The sequence below is a fragment of the Cucurbita moschata genome, unplaced genomic scaffold, assembly GCF_002738365.1.
Source record: "Cucurbita moschata cultivar Rifu unplaced genomic scaffold, Cmos_1.0 Cmo_Scf00010, whole genome shotgun sequence".
Lineage (NCBI taxonomy): Eukaryota > Viridiplantae > Streptophyta > Magnoliopsida > Cucurbitales > Cucurbitaceae > Cucurbita > Cucurbita moschata.
The window spans coordinates 2,159,930-2,178,039 of NW_019268526.1; the positions used below are offsets into that span (position 1 = coordinate 2,159,930).

At 35.2% G+C, this 18,110-nt stretch overlaps 2 protein-coding genes across 3 annotated transcripts; both read left to right on the forward strand.

The window, feature by feature from the left end:
• Positions 1-8,422: 8,422 nt before the first annotated feature.
• On the forward strand, positions 8,423-12,452 carry LOC111448891 (probable protein phosphatase 2C 60). 2 transcript variants are annotated; one of them, XM_023088671.1, is made up of 5 exons: positions 8,423-8,715; positions 9,195-9,552; positions 10,487-10,854; positions 11,564-11,800; positions 11,880-12,452. In XM_023088671.1, the coding sequence occupies exons 2-5, from the start codon at positions 9,234-9,236 to the stop codon at positions 12,126-12,128; spliced, it is 1,173 nt and encodes a 390-aa protein (XP_022944439.1). In that variant the 5' UTR covers positions 8,423-8,715; positions 9,195-9,233; the 3' UTR covers positions 12,129-12,452. The 2 variants fall into 2 exon arrangements, with proteins under 2 accessions (XP_022944439.1, XP_022944440.1); XM_023088672.1 differs by lacking the exon at positions 8,423-8,715 and adding an exon at positions 8,789-9,038.
• A 1,408-nt stretch (positions 12,453-13,860) lies between these two features.
• Positions 13,861-17,476, forward strand: LOC111448612 (nitrate regulatory gene2 protein-like). The gene is made up of 5 exons (XM_023088293.1): positions 13,861-14,545; positions 14,684-15,553; positions 15,647-15,870; positions 16,126-16,349; positions 16,440-17,476. The coding sequence occupies exons 2-5, from the start codon at positions 14,743-14,745 to the stop codon at positions 17,281-17,283; spliced, it is 2,103 nt and encodes a 700-aa protein (XP_022944061.1). The 5' UTR covers positions 13,861-14,545; positions 14,684-14,742; the 3' UTR covers positions 17,284-17,476.
• The last annotated feature ends 634 nt before the right edge of the window (positions 17,477-18,110 follow it).

An 18,110-nucleotide genomic window follows, 5' to 3' on the forward strand; every position in this document is an offset into this window, starting at 1 on the left:
CCATAAAGAGGAATTATTGGGCTGAAATTTAAAGTTATTGGGCTTTCTTCTGCTAATGGGCTCCGTAAATACAAGCCCAAATATTATTTCTATTTTTCGAAGCTGACATCTAATATTTTAAAATAAATGGAAAGGATTTTAAAATAAATATTAAAAAACGAGTGGACAGAAAAATAATAAAAAAAAAATTTATCGCGTATTTAAATGTTAAAATGTTATATTTTTACCCATAATTTTTTATATTATTTTTTATTTCTTTTAACTGATTTTAATAAAAATAGTATTTTGTCTTTAAAAAAAAACATATTATTAAACTTTTAAAAATGTCAATAATACTTTTAAACTTTTAAAATAATCTTATAAATAATTGTAAATTGGTTAACGTTTAAAAAATATCCTTCAATTTTAAAAAAAATATTAATATTCAACTTTTTTTTAGTTCAAAAATACTCTTATTTAATACTATATTTTAAAAAATATCGGTAAAATTTAGGTAACATTAATACTATTTACTTTTATAAAAAAAAAATAATTTTTTTTATCTTAATATATGGACGAAAACCTTCATCTCATAGATTTAAATGTTATTTTTTAAAATTTATAAATATTTTTGAAACGTACTACTAACCATAACAAAAAAAATTTAAGTTAAAAAAAAAAATTAAAAGTATTTTTTAAGTTTTTTAAAAATTAGAAAAATATTAATGAATTTTTTTAAAATTTAAGAAAAAATTTCAAACATTTTTATTAAATACATATGGTTTTAAAGTACATTAATTAAATACATGGTACCTAAATAAATAATTAGTTCTTGTGAGGGAAAAAAAAACTCGTGTCTAATTATAAACCAAACAAACATTATAAAATCTTATTTTTTTTTAATTATTATTTATAAAGTAAGGTTGTATTATGATGTGTTGTCGCATCATAAATGATTTTGTGATTTAATCAAGGCCATTTAATCCATGTTAAATTATATTGATTAAATTAATGAAAACGTCGTCGTTTTCCCCTTTTTTCTCATCTTTTTGAATTTTGAATGGGAAAAGAATTCAATTTTCTTCAACTTTCTATCATATAATAATAATAAAATTTTAAACAAAATATGCAAATGTACTAAAATAATGTTCCTTGTCCATCCCCTCGACATCGTTCACATTGTTGGATGTTTAACATGGATGACATGACATAAAGTCGTACGAATTTGTAACATATTTTTAAATCGATATATTTTTAAATTATTAAAAGTAGTATATTACCTATAATATAAATTTATCATTTTTAAAATTCGTTTTTTATGCCAATTTGATCGTAGCTCAATTGATTATAGAATATGATATTGGTTAAAAATTTAAAATTCAATTCCCTTTTCAATCATTGATTTATACACATAACTATAACTCCCCAAAATAAGTTTAATTCAAATTAAAAAAAAAAAAAAAAAACATTATAGGAGTAATTTTATTATCTTATTAATTTTTATGTACTTTTCAATAAAAATATTATCATATATTAGTGTTTAATTTCTAATTCTATGCATTTACCTAAATATATTCCATCTTTTCTGATTTTTTTTTTAATAAATAAACTTAATTATCTTGTTTTTATGTAAAATATTTATTTTCACGGATTATGTACGAGACTGTATGTTTGCTCGCCAAGACGTCTACACGAGAAAAATTGAAAATGCCTCAAAATATACTAGAGGAGAAGGAGGTACGGTGTTGATTCTCCACCACCCTTACGCCTGGTAGTCTAAGTAGGTGCACATGTGACACATGCATGTCACAACAGAGGTGAGCGTTATTGGACGAGCGTCTCAGACGTCTTCCTTTAAAAAGGGTCATTCAAGAATAGTATGGAACCGCACGCTCCAACCCATGTATCGAAAGTTGGATTATGCACGTGCCAGAAGACTCAAAATATCTATCTTGATTTTTTATTTTTTTTAAATTAAAAGAAAAAAAACATCTTATTTGAAATGTAGATATGGTCAACAGACATTTAAGACGATTTTAAGTAATTTCCTTGATTCTAGGGATTTTTAGTGGTAGCCATGTCATCCATTATTTATTTGTTTATTTATTTATTTATTTATTTTTATTGGGTAAAAAACATTATCCATCACTTATTTTGAGCTAATAAATAAATAGGATGGGACTATATATATATATATATATATATATATATATATATATATATATAATATTTTAAATTATTCCTTTCTCCAAATTATTATAAATACATTAACTTAAATAAATGAATTTGATGAATATCAATTTGATTAGTTTGTGAATTTAAAATTTTAAAATATTTCATTTTTGTTAAATTAAGATATCTATAATATAGAATATTATAAGTTATAAATATTGCAAACTAATAATTATACAATATAATATAAATTAGGTTAATAAATGAATGTTAGTACGTGAAGCTCAGCTAAGGTAATATTTTTGTCAATCGAGTCTCGATATTTATGGTGTTCTTCATTATTCAACAAGTTCGTACTTGACTTAGCACGTGCCGCAAGTCTTTCTTGCCAATCTAGGGCCTCTTGGCCTCACAGAAATCAAACCTTTCGGGTATGCGAGCTTCTTGGTGGGTTCTCCTCGATGTATCCTACATGGGATTCTTGAGTCATGAACACGAGCGGGTTGTTAATGTGATGTCTACGAGTGGTGCTTAGCCATATGCACGACTGAAGATAGTATTGAATTTGAAGTGATGTCCCCTTTATTTCCCTCAATAAATATTGTTGAATTGTTATTCTCGTGAATTGGCCGAGAGAACTCAATTATTTGAAAATGTAAAGATAGAGAAAGAACGTCTTTGTTATTGAAGAGTTTAATTTGGCCCGTCTCATTAATGAAACTCTTCCCCACAGTTTTAAGTACATTGTTTTCATTCGTTCCACGTCTATAAACTTCGATCATTACACTCGATTGAGTTGAACAACGTTCATAACCCTAAAATAATTCTAATCTTTTCATATATACTCGGTTCAATTATTCAAAAAATATATATACTGATTGTTGATGTTGAAATTTGAATTGGATAATGCGTCGACTTTCACGTGACAATAACGATAAATTTGTTTGAAAAGAGAGAAAAACGTAACGTGCAAAACAAGAAAAGTTTGCACATTGGTATAACTGATGCTTAAGTCAGATAAAGTGAAAAAAATGTAGTTTCCGTTATGAGTTAGGTTAACCGAATAAGCAAAGTTTCTTCGATCAACATGTACTTGCCCTATTGGCCACGTAACACTCCTCCATCTACTTCAATCTAACTCTTTGAAACAAAAGCTCAACCATCGAGTCAAAGAAAGCACACTACTCATTCATCAAATTACTAAGGGGTTAGTGGTACCGTCTTATTCGTGTGATGTAGACAACTTCTAGCTAATCGTTAATGCAAGAATTCGGTCATAGATCCACGTAAGTCGATAGCTAAAGCGATGAGACAAAGCGTTACACTGATAGATATTCGAGAAGCTTAATGTGGTGGGATGTTGTATGCAACATACGATGATTAAATCCGCACTTGAACTAAAGTAATATAAAGTTGAGTTAGGGTGGTTAGATTCCGCAACGCTGTTAGAACGGAGCTTTTGTAGGGTGTAGTGAGCTCTTTGGCTTTCAATACCCACAAGTGATCAACTTGGTAAGTCATACGTCTGGCAGAGATGTCTATTTAACATATTCTAAACGGGGTGACAAAGATGGAGAAGGCTTCCCTGTCCTCGCTCTCCCCTTAAACATATCTAACATCTTGTTTCATGGTGGGTAATGTTTCAACGACCATAGAAACCTAATCTTTCATGGGTCGTATCTCAGTCTCAGTGTGGATGATCTATGTTCTTAGACGAGCAGCCGATCATTGTCTAGTAAGCTATATAGATAAGGTCTCGAAGTCTCTCTCACTAGACTTGGTGCTTAGGGTGTGACGTCTTTATCTATTGAGATGGCATATTAGAATAGGGCAATAATGAAGGGCCAAAGGGTGTGGGGCTTTTAGAGTTTGAAATATGTATCGGTAATGTCATTGTCATTTTACCATTAAATGCAAAACATTATGTGTGAGATGAGATGAAAGATTATTATATACATATCCTCCTTATGTTAGGTAAACGGACATATCTTCCTCTAAGGATCCCATTCTTTTTTGATATCTATCACCCCAAAATGCTATCAATTCAATGCCCATTGACATTGATTGGACATTGAATTGATATCGGTTTAAGAAATGTATATCTATTTTGCTGTTTGAGTATAACTTGGCTGATTAGATCAAGATGTTAGATCTTCTTTGAGAGTTTGAGAGATAAAGTCTCGGACTCACAGTCAAACAGTGGATGCAGAGTACGAGTGCGACTACGACATCGCAAACCACACAGATGCAGACGGCTAGACGTTCTGGGCTTGGGATTGAGATTTGGGCTTGGACGTTGGGTTTCATTTGTTTTTTTTAAGATTCTTGTGTTGGATCGGGTTGACCCAATCATTTTCTTTTGGAACCCGAACTAAATTAGGTTAAAAAAAAATGAACCCAACCCAAACTCAACCCAACTCTTATAATTTGAATTGAGTCAGGTTGCGTTTAAAACTGTGAGGTTGACAATGGTAAGTAACAGGCCAAAACGGATAATATTTGCTAGTGGTAGGCTTGGACCATTATAAATGGTATCTGAGCCAGACACCGGGCGGTGTGCCAACGAGGACACTGAACCTCTAGAGGGGTGGGTTGTAAGATCCCACAACAGTTGGAGAAGGGAATGAAACATTTCTTATAAGTGTGTGGAAGTCTCTCTGTAACAGACACATTTTAAAACTGTGAGGTAGACGGTGATACTAATGAGAACGAAACCTTGAGGCTAACGATTATACTAATGGAATTTTTTTTTACTAATAATTCAAAAAAAAAAACATTATAATTGGCTTCAAATTTTTGTCCACATCATTAAATAACAAAGAAAAAAAAAACATACCCATGTTAGTTTTTAATTAAATAATTAACCTACAAATAGATTAACAATAAGGATTTTAATAATTTATTTATTTTTTTAATGAAAGTTCAAAAATAAAATATATGAATTAAACAAAAATAATATTCAAAATTTAAAATTATCTTTTAAAAAAGGTTGATATTTGATTGATTAATTATTGAAAAATAGTAATTTAATGGTGAACGTAGGCGTATTGATTAAAAATAGTGGGTGGGAAAAGAAAACAAGCGCACGTGCAACGTGGAACAGACCCAAATAAATTATAATAATAATGAATTATTATTTTTTTCGTACGGACAAAATATCTCAATATTAATTTTAATTTTGGAAAATTAATAATATGGTCAAAGATGATTTTATATTGAATTAATTAAAATATCTAAATATTAATATTAATTTCACAAGATGCGCCGCACTCAAAATAACATAGCTTTGATTTCTTTAATTAAAAAATAACAATAATTTAACTTTAAATGTTTTTAAAAATTATTTTAATAAAATTCATTTTGTCTGGTTTTCTTTTTAAATATATAAATTAAGTAGTTTGAAAATATTTTAAATAATTATGTACAAATATATATATATATATATATATATATATATATATATATATATATATATATATATATATTTCAATTAAAGAGTGATTTGTATTATAATTATTTAAGAAAAAATTAATTTGTGAATTTAGTTGGTTAGGATGGTTCGGATTATTTATTTATTTTTAATAAAAATAAAATGTTGAGTTCATAAAATATCTATTTTTTAAAAAATATTTAATTAAAATTTGCGATTACTCATGAGTTCACATATATTTTTAAAAATTATTTTTTAAATAATTAAAATTTATTTATAAGAGCGGTGAAAGAATAAATAATTATAAAATTAAACAAAAATAAAATAAATATGTGTACACTTATTGTATTAATAAAAAAAAATGTGTTTTAAAATTAAAAATAAATTCGAGTTGATTTGATCTATGATTAATTTCTGAGTAGTAGTCAATGAAGTAGGTTAAAATTTTCTAATCTTGGTTTCAAAATTCTCTTTCAATGACAAATTTATAAGATTTTTTAGTTTTTCAATAACGACGTGAATTTAAAAATTAAATAATTATTGTATGCTAGAAAAACGAGTGCTTTTATATAATTTTTAGTCTTCAAAACAATGTCAAACAATTGAATAATTCATATTTTGATTCGTTTATGATATTCAACTGGATAAATGTTCAAAGACGACGTTAAAAAATTTCAAATAATTTGACCAAAAATATTTATTAGAGACGTAAAATTAGTATGGTCATGGTAGGCAACGTTTTGAATTAATATATATTTTTATTCAAAGTTTTTATTATTTTTTAAAAAAATATTTAATTATTGTACGGTTGAATTTTATGAGTTATTTAATTAGTATATTTGAAAGGACAAATAAAATTAATTAAATAATAGAAAGGTTACTATAATACTTCAAGCCCACTGCTAATAGATTTTATCAGTTTTGGTCCGTTATGTATAACTGTCGGTCGATATTGTTATACCGAGAAATTTTCACATGTTTATAAGGAATGTTTTGTTCCTCTCTTTAACTCGAACCTAGTGTCATCATTGGCACATCACTGAGTGTCTAGCTCTGATACCATTTTGTAACAATTCAAGCCCACCACTAGAAGATATTTTTCGTTTTGACCCGTTACGTATCATCATCAGTCTCACGGTTTTAAAACGTGTCTACTAGGGAGAGACTTCCAAACCCTTATAAGAATGTTTCGTTGTGTGCTAACGAGGACGTTTGGCCTGGTTGGAGAGGAGAATGAAGCATTTCTTATAAGTATGTGGAAACCTCTTATTGGTAAACACATTTTAAAGCTGTGAGGTTAATAGCGATACGTAACGAGTCAAAACGGATAATATCAGCTAGCGATGGACTTGAGATATTACAATTACTTGATGAATTTCAATTTTGGGTCGGAGATAGTACAACTCAATTATCATCAAATTAGGGTTATTTTAGCGTGTAGAAAATTTATTAAATTTTTGTAAAAATAGCAACGACATAAGAACCGTTACGTTGAAGAATATCTCAACGAAACATATGTCTTTAACAATTATATAATATCGTCTCTCGTTTAAAAAATAAAAACTAGAAGTCAATTCAGAACGGAGAGCGAAAGAACATAGGGGTTAATTAAGAGCCTAGCCTATAGGCTTCCACATTTTAATGCTATGTTTACACATTTCTTCGTCACTTGATTTCATGGCGATCTTTAGGTATTTTGACAATTTAAAGAAATCATTTGAAATTCTTTAAGCTTAGTTTTAAAGGGTATTACGTTCATTGGTACTGAAATTTAGTATTGAAATATCGCTTTTATGTCGGTATTGATAATCAGAATTAGAAGAGCTAAATAATATGAGCTCGATCGTTGAGATATGCTCAAACGAGCTGGATGAGATGGAGCTGGACGAGTGAAATCAGACACGTGAATCTTTGATGAGCTCAGTTGAGTTGATCGGGTCTTATTAATGATATTCTAGTAACAGTGCTCCTCTTCACAATTCCTAGTATACCCCTGGTTGGGATGGGTAGGCCCGCCACTTCACTTTCACGTAGGTTCGAGAAAAGTCAGTGGGGGACCTTATCGAGCTCCTTCTACCGCAAGTGAGAGTTTCCCTTCTGTGAGATCTCACATCGGTTGGAGAGGAGAATGAAACATTTCTTATAGCTGTGTGGATACTTCTCCCTAGTATACGCGTTTTAAAACCTTGAGGGAAAGCTTGAAAGGGAAAGCATGAAGATGACATATCTACTAGCTCTCGAGCTGTTACACCTTCATATAACTCGCATCATTCTCAAATGCCCCAGATTCCCTTGTTTGTTCGGTGAGTTCCCGCACGCACAAACGAGCACCGACCGCAACATCAAGAACTAACCTATGTTAGAGAGTCTAGATTATCCGTACTAGGAGACATATAAGTTAGACATGCAACATTTTAACCGATAATAACCCTATAATTAATTCCATTTTACAAATATAAATTTATTAAATGAATGCACTAACTTATTTAATGAAGCTATTGATTAGTTAATTAACAATATCTCAAATATATTTAATTCATAATTGAAACAAGTTAAATTAAATTTACAGATAATAATACTTAAATCAAAATCAATTAAAAATTAATTACAATAAATAAATTATCTTTATTTATTTCTTTCTTTTTTAGGCGTTTAATATTAAAATACTTATAATAAATTATTATTTGATCATTAATTAATAAAATTTTATTTAATTTTAAGGGTATTATTTGAGGTTTGTTCGACTCTTTGTTTGTGTGTGTTGAGCACAGTGGCGTGGAGCCCATTGCTGGACCTCTGCTTTGCTGGCTTCAAGCTCTCCGTTGTTGGTCTTTTATGGGGCTTGTCTGCCTTTCACCGAGGGAGAGAGAAAGGGAGGGTTCTTCACTTGGCTACCTCTTTATTTGTTTCCTCGACCCTTTTCGTTTCAATTTTCTTCATCAACAACTTAATTCATCACAATTTCTGATAATCCAAACCAAACCCACTTCTATTTTCATCGCAAATCTTGATGGATCCACAGATTTAATGCCTTCAGACCGACTTGATCTTCTTGATCTTGCGAGATCTTCATCTTGTTGTTCTTCTCCGGGCCTTGCTCATTCATGGGAGCGTCCATTGAAGTGTTAACTGTTGTAAGCCCTTTTTTCTTCATATGGGTCCACTTTGTTTTCAGTTTTTTCATATGGGTTTGTTGAATTTGATGATGAGAATGTTGAATTGTTCCACCCCTTTGGAATCTGTGATGGGTTGAGGTTCTTTGTTTCAATGTGAAGACGTAGACTTCTGTGGATGGGTTAATGGTTGACTAAGGAATTGTTGAAGAAAAATCGCCTTTGACCTCTCGATTCTTTCCCCCATCTGTCTTTTTCCACTGTTAGCGGCCATATTATACGTGCGTTTTTGTGTTGAACAGCAAATTGAACCGGTTTCAGATTTTTCCCAATTGAAGTTAACTGTATGTTCTTCATATTTGTATTGCCTCTCTTGTTTTGATTGACAATATCCATGTTCATCTGTTTATGTTTCTGGTGTTCTCAATCATATTGGTTGTTTTTGTAGCAGAAGGAAATGAAATCAGGGAGTCTAAATTGTTTTTGTTCTTTATATTCAGATGCTGATATTTTGGAGGGTTGTTTGGATGAGATGAGGGATGTTCTCAGGGTTGATGAACTTTCTGAAAGCTTGTTTTCGACCGCGGTCGGATCGACATGTGCACAAAGGTTCAGATGCTGGTGGTCGACAGGATGGTCTCTTATGGTACAAGGATAGTGGACAGCATGCCAATGGTGAGTTTTCAATGGCTGTAGTTCAGGCTAATAATTTACTTGAGGATCAAAGCCAGATGGAGTCGGGCAATTTGAGCTTGCACGAGGCTGGGCCATATGGTACTTTTGTTGGTGTGTATGATGGGCATGGAGGGCCAGAGACATCTCGCTATGTAAATGATCATCTCTTCCAGCATCTTAAAAGTAAGGCACTGATAACTGATTTGATTTTACATATACTTTTTGTTCAATTGTTTGTTTCCCATATGCTTGATTTCTCAACAAGTTGATGGGAGTTGGTTTACGAGTGCTTTCACTCATTCAAAGTTCTCCAAGAAGCAGATTCCCGTGTCGTATAAGTTGGATGTGAGATCCCACATCGGTTGGGGAGGAGAACGAAACATTCTTTGTAAGGGTGTGGAAACCTCTCCCTAGCAAACACGTTTTAAAAACCTTGAAGGGAAGTTCGGAAGGGGAAACACAAAGAGGACAATATCTGCTAGCGGTGGGCTTGGGCTGTTACAAATAGTATCAGAGCTAGACACCGGGTGAAGTGTCAGCGAGGACACTGGGTCCCGAAGGGGGGTGAATTGTGAGATCCCACCTCGGTTGGGGAGGAGGAGACATTCTTTACAAGGATGTGGAAACCCCTCCTTACCAAGCACATTTTAAAAACCTTGAGGGGAAGACTAGAAGGGAAAACCCGAAGAGGACAATATTTGTTGTGGTTGGCTTTTGCTGTTACAAATGGTATCAGCTAGACACCGGGCGATGTGCCAGCGAGGACGCTGGCTTCTGAAGAGGGTTGGATTGTGAGATCCCACATCGGTTGGGGAGGAGAACGAAACATTCTTTAGAAGGGTGTGAAAACCTCTCCCTAGCAAACGTGTTTTAAAAATCTTGAGGGAAAGCCTGGAAGGGAAAGCCCAAAGAAGACAGTATCTGGTAGTGGTGGGCTTGGGCTGTTCCGGGCTGACTTGACTTCTATATTTGGAGGGTTCGTTTCATATGATATTTGAGCTGAAATTTTGTCTAGTGTCTGTTATTTCATAATTCAGGCTTACTTGTAGTTGTTGTCCATAAAACTTGGAAACTAGAATATGCTCGAGACTCCTAATGATTGTTCCCCAACTTGTAGGGTTTGCTTCCGAGCAACAGTCCATGTCGGTGGATGTCATACGAAAGGCGTTTCAAGCTACCGAAGACGGGGTTATCGCTCAAGTTTCAAAACAATGGTCAATGAGGCCACTAATTGCAGCTGTTGGATCTTGCTGCCTTGTAGGTGTAATTTGTGGTGGAACTCTTTACATAGCTAACCTTGGTGATTCACGAGCTGTTTTAGGGAGAGTTGTAAAGGCAACAGGGGAAGTTTTGTCTGTCCAGTTGTCGGCTGAGCATAATGCATCAATAGAGTCTGTCAGGCAGGAGCTCCGGGCCCTGCACCCTGATGATCCACATATTGTTGTCTTGAAGCATAATGTATGGCGTGTGAAGGGCCTTATACAGGTAAGTTATTTAATGCATTAATATTGATTATGCTCATAGTTTGTGTAACGGTTCAAGCCCACTGTTAATAGATATTGTTCCCTTTGAGTTTTACCTTTCCGACTTTCCCTCAAGGTTTTTAAAACGCGTCTGTTAGGAAGAAGTCTCTACACCCTTATAAAGAATGTTTTATTCTCTTCTCCAACCGATGTGGGACCTCAAAATTCACTCCCCTTTAGGGCTCAGTGTCCTCGGTGGCACATCGCCTAGTGTCTAGCTTTGATACCATTTGTAACAACTCAAGCTCACCGCTAGCAGATATTGTCCTCTTTGGGTTTTCCCTTTCGGGCTTCCCCTTAAGGTTTTTAAAACACGTCTGCTAGGGAGAGGATTCCACACCATTATAAAGAATGTTTTGTTCTCCTCCCCAACCGATATGGGATCTCGCAATTCACCTCTGAGCTCAGCGTCCTCACTGGCACATCTCCTCATGTTTGGCTTTAATACCATTTGTAACAGTCCAAGCCCACCGCTAGTAGATATTGTCTTCTTTGAGCTTTCTCTTTCGGGCGTCTCCTCAAGGTTTTTAAAACGCGTTTGCTAGGGAGAGGTTTCCACACCTTTATAAAGAATGTTTCGTTCTCCTCCCCAACTGATGTGGGATCTCATAGTTTGTCTTTTCATGTGACTGAATCATGTTTTTAACTATGTATAACAATTTTCGTTTTAGGTTTCTCGATCCATCGGTGATGTCTATTTAAAGAGAGCTGAGTTCAACCGAGAGCCTCTATATGCTAAGTTTCGCCTTCGTGAACCTATCAAAACGCCCATACTGAACGCCGAACCATCCATTTCAGTGCTCCAGTTGCAACCACAAGATCAATTTATTATATTTGCTTCAGATGGGCTCTGGGAACACCTTAGCAATCAGGAAGCTGTTGATATTGTCCAAAACCATCCACGCAATGTAAGAATTCTCTCCCACCTAAACTCAAAGAAGAACATGTAAAAGAAACTCAACTTTCATTTGAACAATCTCATTGCAGGGAAGTGCAAGGAGGTTAGTGAAAGCAGCACTGCAAGAGGCAGCAAAGAAACGAGAAATGAGGTACTCCGATTTGAAGAAGATTGACCGTGGCGTACGGCGACATTTCCACGATGACATCACAGTGGTTGTTGTGTTTCTCGACTCGAACCTTGTGAGCCGGGCTAGCTCTACAAAATGCCCAAGCCTATCCATGCGAGGGGGCGGAGTTAACTTGCATCCTAACTCATTGGCCCCTGGCATGGCCTGATTAGGCCATAATCATCTCATGTTTGTCTGTTGTATTGATATCATATGTGAATACCAGGTAGCTTCCAACAGAGATAAAGTGGAGCCAGGCATCAATCCTTTTACCATACAACACTGTAACTGTTAACTCAAAAACCAAAGCAACTGAAGTAGACAGCTTCAAGTCGCCTGTAATTGTAGCTAATTCCTTCCCAAGATTTTTTCTTCACCCATTTTGCTCACTGCTTAGCTCTTGTAAATTGTATGTATCATGACTCAGTTCATGCTGAACTGCCTATCTGTCATTCATTACATCCGTATAAAATCATCAAGTTCGGTGCTAGCAGATATTGTTCTTTTTGGGCTTTTACTCTCAAGGTTTTTAAAACGCGTTTACTAGAGAGAGATTTGTACACCCTTATAAAGAATATAAGAATATTTTGTTCTTCTCTCTAACCGATGTGGGATCTCACAACAACGAACATGACGCTTTTGAAGATATATTCCTCATCTTTGCAGATTGAGCAGTTGTTTATTTCAATCCAGAATCCATTTGACAAAGGGATTGAGCCATGTAGGTGGTATGGGGTGGATTAGATAATATAGTAGGAAGCTTTAATCTGAGTAAGTGTCAGAGTGTCAGTGAGGGCATAAACACAGTAATCCAGACAGGAAAATTGAAGGTCCCTAGGTAACAAAGTAGGGTAAGAATGGTTGTCTTGTCTTGTTTCAAGTAAAATGGCACATTTCTCACTGCACCCACCCACTCCCCACTCCCTATGTTGGGTTTGCATTGGATTTGTGTGTTCTTTCTTTACTTCTTCATTTTGGATTTGGATTTGGATTGGGTGAAACAACCTCTAAACTTGTGTTCAATTTGGTGGGAGTAAGTTTAAAAATAAAGGGGTTGTGTGTGTGTGTATATATATATATAAAGCTACCATTTTCACGAGCAAAGAAGCTCGATCGATAAGAAGAAGGGCAAAATTTAGAAAAAAAACCTAAAAATTTGAGATCACTTAATGAATAAGTTGAGTAACTTTTGAATACTAATTTTTTTTTTAAAAATTGGTTTAAGGCTTTAGAGTGAGAAGAACTTGGGCATTAAGTAAATAAGCTTTAGGAAACAAACAACTAAAAGTAGAGATCTTATGAACTTTTCTTTACATTTCATATATTTTTCACATAACTGAAATTTTTCACATAACATCATGGCCTCGCTCATTCTAGATTTCATATATTTTTCATGTAATGTCATAGCCTCGCTCATTCTAGATTTCATATATTTTTCACGTAACGTCATAGCCTCGCTCATTGGTTCAATGATCGTACTTTACTGATGATATAAACAACGGTGTTCTTAGCTGAAACTCATTAGAGCCAAAATCTAAAAGTTCAAAGGCATGAGTGGTTTATTTATTAAGATCAGTGTGAAATCCCATATATTAAGGGTGTAGAAACCTCACTATAAAACACATTTTAAAAACCTTAAATGAAAGTTCAAAGAGAATAATATCTGCTAGCGGTAGATTTGAATTGTTACAAATGACATATAGATTTTGTAGTCATGGTGCATATGAGTCAAGGAGATCGTAAGACAAATAAACACAACGATAATAGTTTACCGACCTAATTTAAAATAGAATAAAAAGACTTTAGATTATTATTCTTCCAACATTTGAACTTAAAATGAGAGAAAGAACAGAGGAGCCATCTTTTCCAAGGAGACAAGAGATAGTCTCTTGAGCTACAAAAGACAGTGACAGTCGTGAGTTTCTGGATTCTCCAAACTAAAACCCTAAAGCTTATTCTGTAATGGTGTGTTTGAGTTGCAAAAAAAGAACATCATTATATCCTCTTCCAAATACAACAAAAAAACATAACCACCACATACAAAACAACAAATCTGTCTCTCTGTCTCTCTGTCTCTCTGTGTTTTTGGTCCCTTTTTACCAAGTTTGACTCATCTTTTTAGAGAGAGAGAGAGAGAGAGAGAGAGAGAGAGAGAGAGAGGGAAACAGATTCAACCCATGAATCAATGCAGAGATATTGGAAATAAAGTAAACTATGGTAAAACCAGGCAAACAAGTTCTGAACTTTTTCCTATTTCGAACTGTTTTACACAACACTCTCCTCTCTTGCTCGAGCCCCTACCTTCTTCTTAGCCTAAAAGGACAAGGGTTTTCTTGCAAATCCCTCATGTGTCCAAGAAACTGCTAAACCAGAGTTTTTCATTTTTTGTTGCAGAAAACAGAGGATTCTAGGTGGAGAGGAGGATATTGCTTCCTTCAAGCACTTCCTTTCAAACTTACTGCCTTTTTCTATTCATCAGAAAGAGTGAGCAAGCTAGCAAGCAAGCAATCAAGAACCTTCTTGAAAAGCCGGATTTTCTTTTATCTGAAGCAATCCCATTGTTTTACTTGCTAGAAGATGAAATGGGTCGGTGGGATTTTTCTCAAAAAGGCTGCATTTTTGCTTTTTCTGAACCCAAGTGAAAACAATCTAACTTCTTCCTATTTTATATCACTAAAGAATAATACAAGAGGGAGAAAAATAAACCATCTTTTTCAATTTCAGGCATTTGAATAAAGGAAGAAGAAGAAGAACCTGCTGCTGTGGCTTTGGCCAACGAGGAAATGGGTTGTGTTGCCTCAAAGTTGGAGGAAGAAGAAGAAGTAGTCTCCATCTGTAGAGAAAGAAAACGCCACATAAAGTTAGCTGTTGAGAGAAGGTATGCACTTGCAGAGGCACATAGTAAATATTGTCAAGCTTTATATGCTGTTTCAGCCGCCATTAAGCTCTTTGTAGCTCGCCATTCTTCTCCTTCCCCTTTCCTCATCACATTCCCTCCTACATGTTCTTCTTCTTCTCCTCCCCCTTCAGAAAAAGTGATATCCAATCCAATGTTTCTTCAGCAAAGGCCTTCAGATTCCACCCATGAAGCCATACCCGCCTGCCCTTCATGTGCTTGTTCTTCTTCTTCAACCTCCACAGAGTCCTCCATGGAAGAAAGAGAAGAAGAACCAGTAGAGGAGGAGAGGATTGAACAGGTCCCTGCATATTTCTATATGCAAATGCCACCCCCAATGCCATCCCCTCAGAGGGAGTTTAGTTGGGATTTTTTCAATCCATTTGATACCATGAGGACCGATGTCGTCGCCGGGTATCACCAGAGCTCAGAGGAGGAAGAAGGCATTCCAGAGCTGGAGGAAGAGACAGTAGAGAAAAACCAGAGAGTTGAGGATATTGGAGAGAAGGAAGAAGAGAGTCAGTTGAAGAAGAAGGAGCTAAGAGTCATTGATACACCTGTGGAAGGAAGGGAACTTTTGGAAGCATTGCAGGATGTTGAGGATTATTTCATTAGGGCTTATGATTCTGGAATTGATGTTTCTAGGATGTTAGGGGCCAACAAAATTCAGCTTCAATCTGGTTTAGAAGAAATAAAAGGTGTGCCATTCATATAGCTTCATTCTTTAACCTCTCTAGTTTGTTTCTTGCAAGCTATATTGTCATTGAAGTAACAAGCTCATCATACTGCAGAGAACTCGACAAAACTCATCCAAGCGATAACTTGGCACCGGTCTGTTTCGGGCAAGACTTCATCATGTAAGAGTCTAGTAGCATCCAGTTCGAAAGGTTCTTCGCCATGGACGGAGTTTAGTAATGAGCTGTTTGATGATTATGACATAATGGACTCGGGAAGCCATTCGTCGACTCTCGGACGGTTATATGCTTGGGAGAAGAAACTCTACGAAGAGGTCAAGGTGAAGTAGGATCCTCAAGCTGTTTCTGTTTCTTTTGTTGAAAGATCAGTATAATAAGGAAAAACATCATAGTTTGATAGGGCTAGTCTATCAAACACGTTATAACATATCATTTGATAACAGAGCCTGATTAGTTCTCGTGTCGGTTGCTGCCACTCATTATGTTCTTTAGGGATGTAAACAGAATAAAGCTTTTATCCTTCTTGACTAGTGTTGGCAAATTGTGACTTACAACTTTCTGATTCTTGCACCCAGGCTGGGAACAGCATGCACAAACTGTATGAGAAAAGGTGTTCACGACTAAGAAACCAGGACGTTAAAGGGAGCAATGGAATGACAACTTATAAAACTCGGGTTATGGTTAAAGATTTATATGCCAGGATCTTGGTCGCCATTCGAAGTGCTGAATCAATCTCGACAAGAATTGTGAATCTAAGAGATGACGAGCTACAACCTCAGATCGTAGAGCTATTAAAAGGGTAAACAGTGGAAGATACCTGTATTTCTGAAGTAAATAATGTATCCATTGTCAGTTTGTCACTTGTTTTTCTTCCCAAATCGTTTTGCAGCTTAACAAGAACTTGGAAAATCATGTTGGAAGTTCATGAAACCCAGAAAAAGATTATCCTTGAAGTGAAGACTTATTCCTGCCATTCCTATCTGAAGTTCTGTAACGAATCTCACCGTCTTGCAACTCTTCAGCTTGGAGCTGAGCTTCAGAATTGGCGTTTGTGTTTTTCAAAATATGTTGAATCACAGAAGGCTTATGTTGAAGCTCTCCATGGATGGCTGACCAAGTTTGTAGTGCCTGAGGTTGAGTTCTGTTCTCGGGGTCGGACTTCCGCTGTGCCTTATGGGCTGCACGGACCTCCATTGCTTTCAATCTGCCGTGATTGGCTATCATCCATGGAAAAATTACCAGATAAACCAGTAGCCTTTGCATTGAAAAGCTTTACAAAGGATATGAAGGCTCTATCAGATAAACAGATGGAGGAGCTGCAGCAAAAGAGAAGAGTTGAAAGCTTGGCAAAGGAACTCGACCGACAGATACTGTCATTCCAGAAAACAGAGAACAAGTTCCTCGAGTTCAACTTTACTGAGACGAAATCCGAGTTGGAAGTGGAAAATCAGAATGAGTACTTGACAGAAAAGAAAGATCAGCTGGACATGTTCAGGAAGAAGCTTGATTTGGAGAAGGAAAAACACAATAATTGCATTCAAGAAGCACAGAGGATTACATTAAATGGAATACAAACAGGGTTTTCCTCAGTTTTTGATTCCTTATCAGAGTTCTCCAAGGCTTCACAAAAAATGTACGACCACCTAGTGAATTACAGTGAGAATGCCAATAAATCTAAGAACATTAACTATATCGAGGGTTCCTCCCAAACTGAAGAAAATGTAAGCAGATAATGAAAGAAAAACCAGAAAATGGTTGGTTTTTCTTGGAGTTCTGTAAATTATATCATGTCGAAGCAGCTCGCTAAGACATTGGTTTGTAGTTTTATTCCAGCATCTCCTCCTAGAAAATTGTTAAGATTTCTGGTAGAGGCTTTTCATGCTCACAATTTTGTAGCAGAAGGTCAATTTATTGCCATTTCTACATTATTGGCAAGAGGCCCAAGAAATGTATATCTGAACTTAATTGCCTCTTGCAGGAAGAGGCCCAATTTATTGCCTTTCTGCTTTGCAAAGCTTTGTCTTTTATGTATGCGTTTTGATTCCGTTGTTATGGTGTGGGGCATGTGAAAACAGAGTCAGAAACTAGTTAAAAAACAAATGATATTCACGTGGTTGTCAAAGCTTAAAGTTTCTCCTCTTTTTCTCCCTACTTTATGTAGACGTCTTTCAAAACTATCCCCTGTAATGTCCTACAAGCTAAGAGAGCTGAAGTATCTTGCAAAGCCATTCTGCAAAGCAGAAAGAGCTGAGCTGAAGGATCTAAAGAAGCCATTGGCCCATTGTCACCACCCCACCTGACACCGAATGACTACAGGAGGGCACTTGGGGTGGTGGACCATTCTTCACAAATAGCCTAAGAGCAACAAAATATGACTCTAAACAGTCCCAACCCATATCCCATGTGATTTAAATGAAAAGAACTTGAAGAGGAACCTGGAAGAAGAGCGGGGTTAGCATGAACGAATTTCACAATCTTCTGTCCATTTTTTCTTTACTGTCTGTAATCATCAAACTCCATATTGAACCAAATGAATCACCCTGGGCCTTACAGTAGTGAC

Excerpts from the sequence above, each read along its gene's own strand:
- LOC111448891 (XM_023088671.1), top strand. The coding sequence starts at position 9,234 with ATGTTCTCAGGGTTGATGAACTTTCTGAAAGCTTGTTTTCGACCGCGG. Across the intron at positions 10,855-11,563 it reads GTGTGAAGGGCCTTATACAG|GTTTCTCGATCCATCGGTGA; the intron begins GTAAGTTATTTA and ends TTTTCGTTTTAG. Across the intron at positions 11,801-11,879 it reads TCCAAAACCATCCACGCAAT|GGAAGTGCAAGGAGGTTAGT; the intron begins GTAAGAATTCTC and ends ATCTCATTGCAG.
- LOC111448612 (XM_023088293.1), top strand. The coding sequence starts at position 14,743 with ATGGGTTGTGTTGCCTCAAAGTTGGAGGAAGAAGAAGAAGTAGTCTCC. Across the intron at positions 15,554-15,646 it reads TGGTTTAGAAGAAATAAAAG|AGAACTCGACAAAACTCATC; the intron begins GTGTGCCATTCA and ends ATCATACTGCAG. Across the intron at positions 15,871-16,125 it reads AACTCTACGAAGAGGTCAAG|GCTGGGAACAGCATGCACAA; the intron begins GTGAAGTAGGAT and ends TCTTGCACCCAG.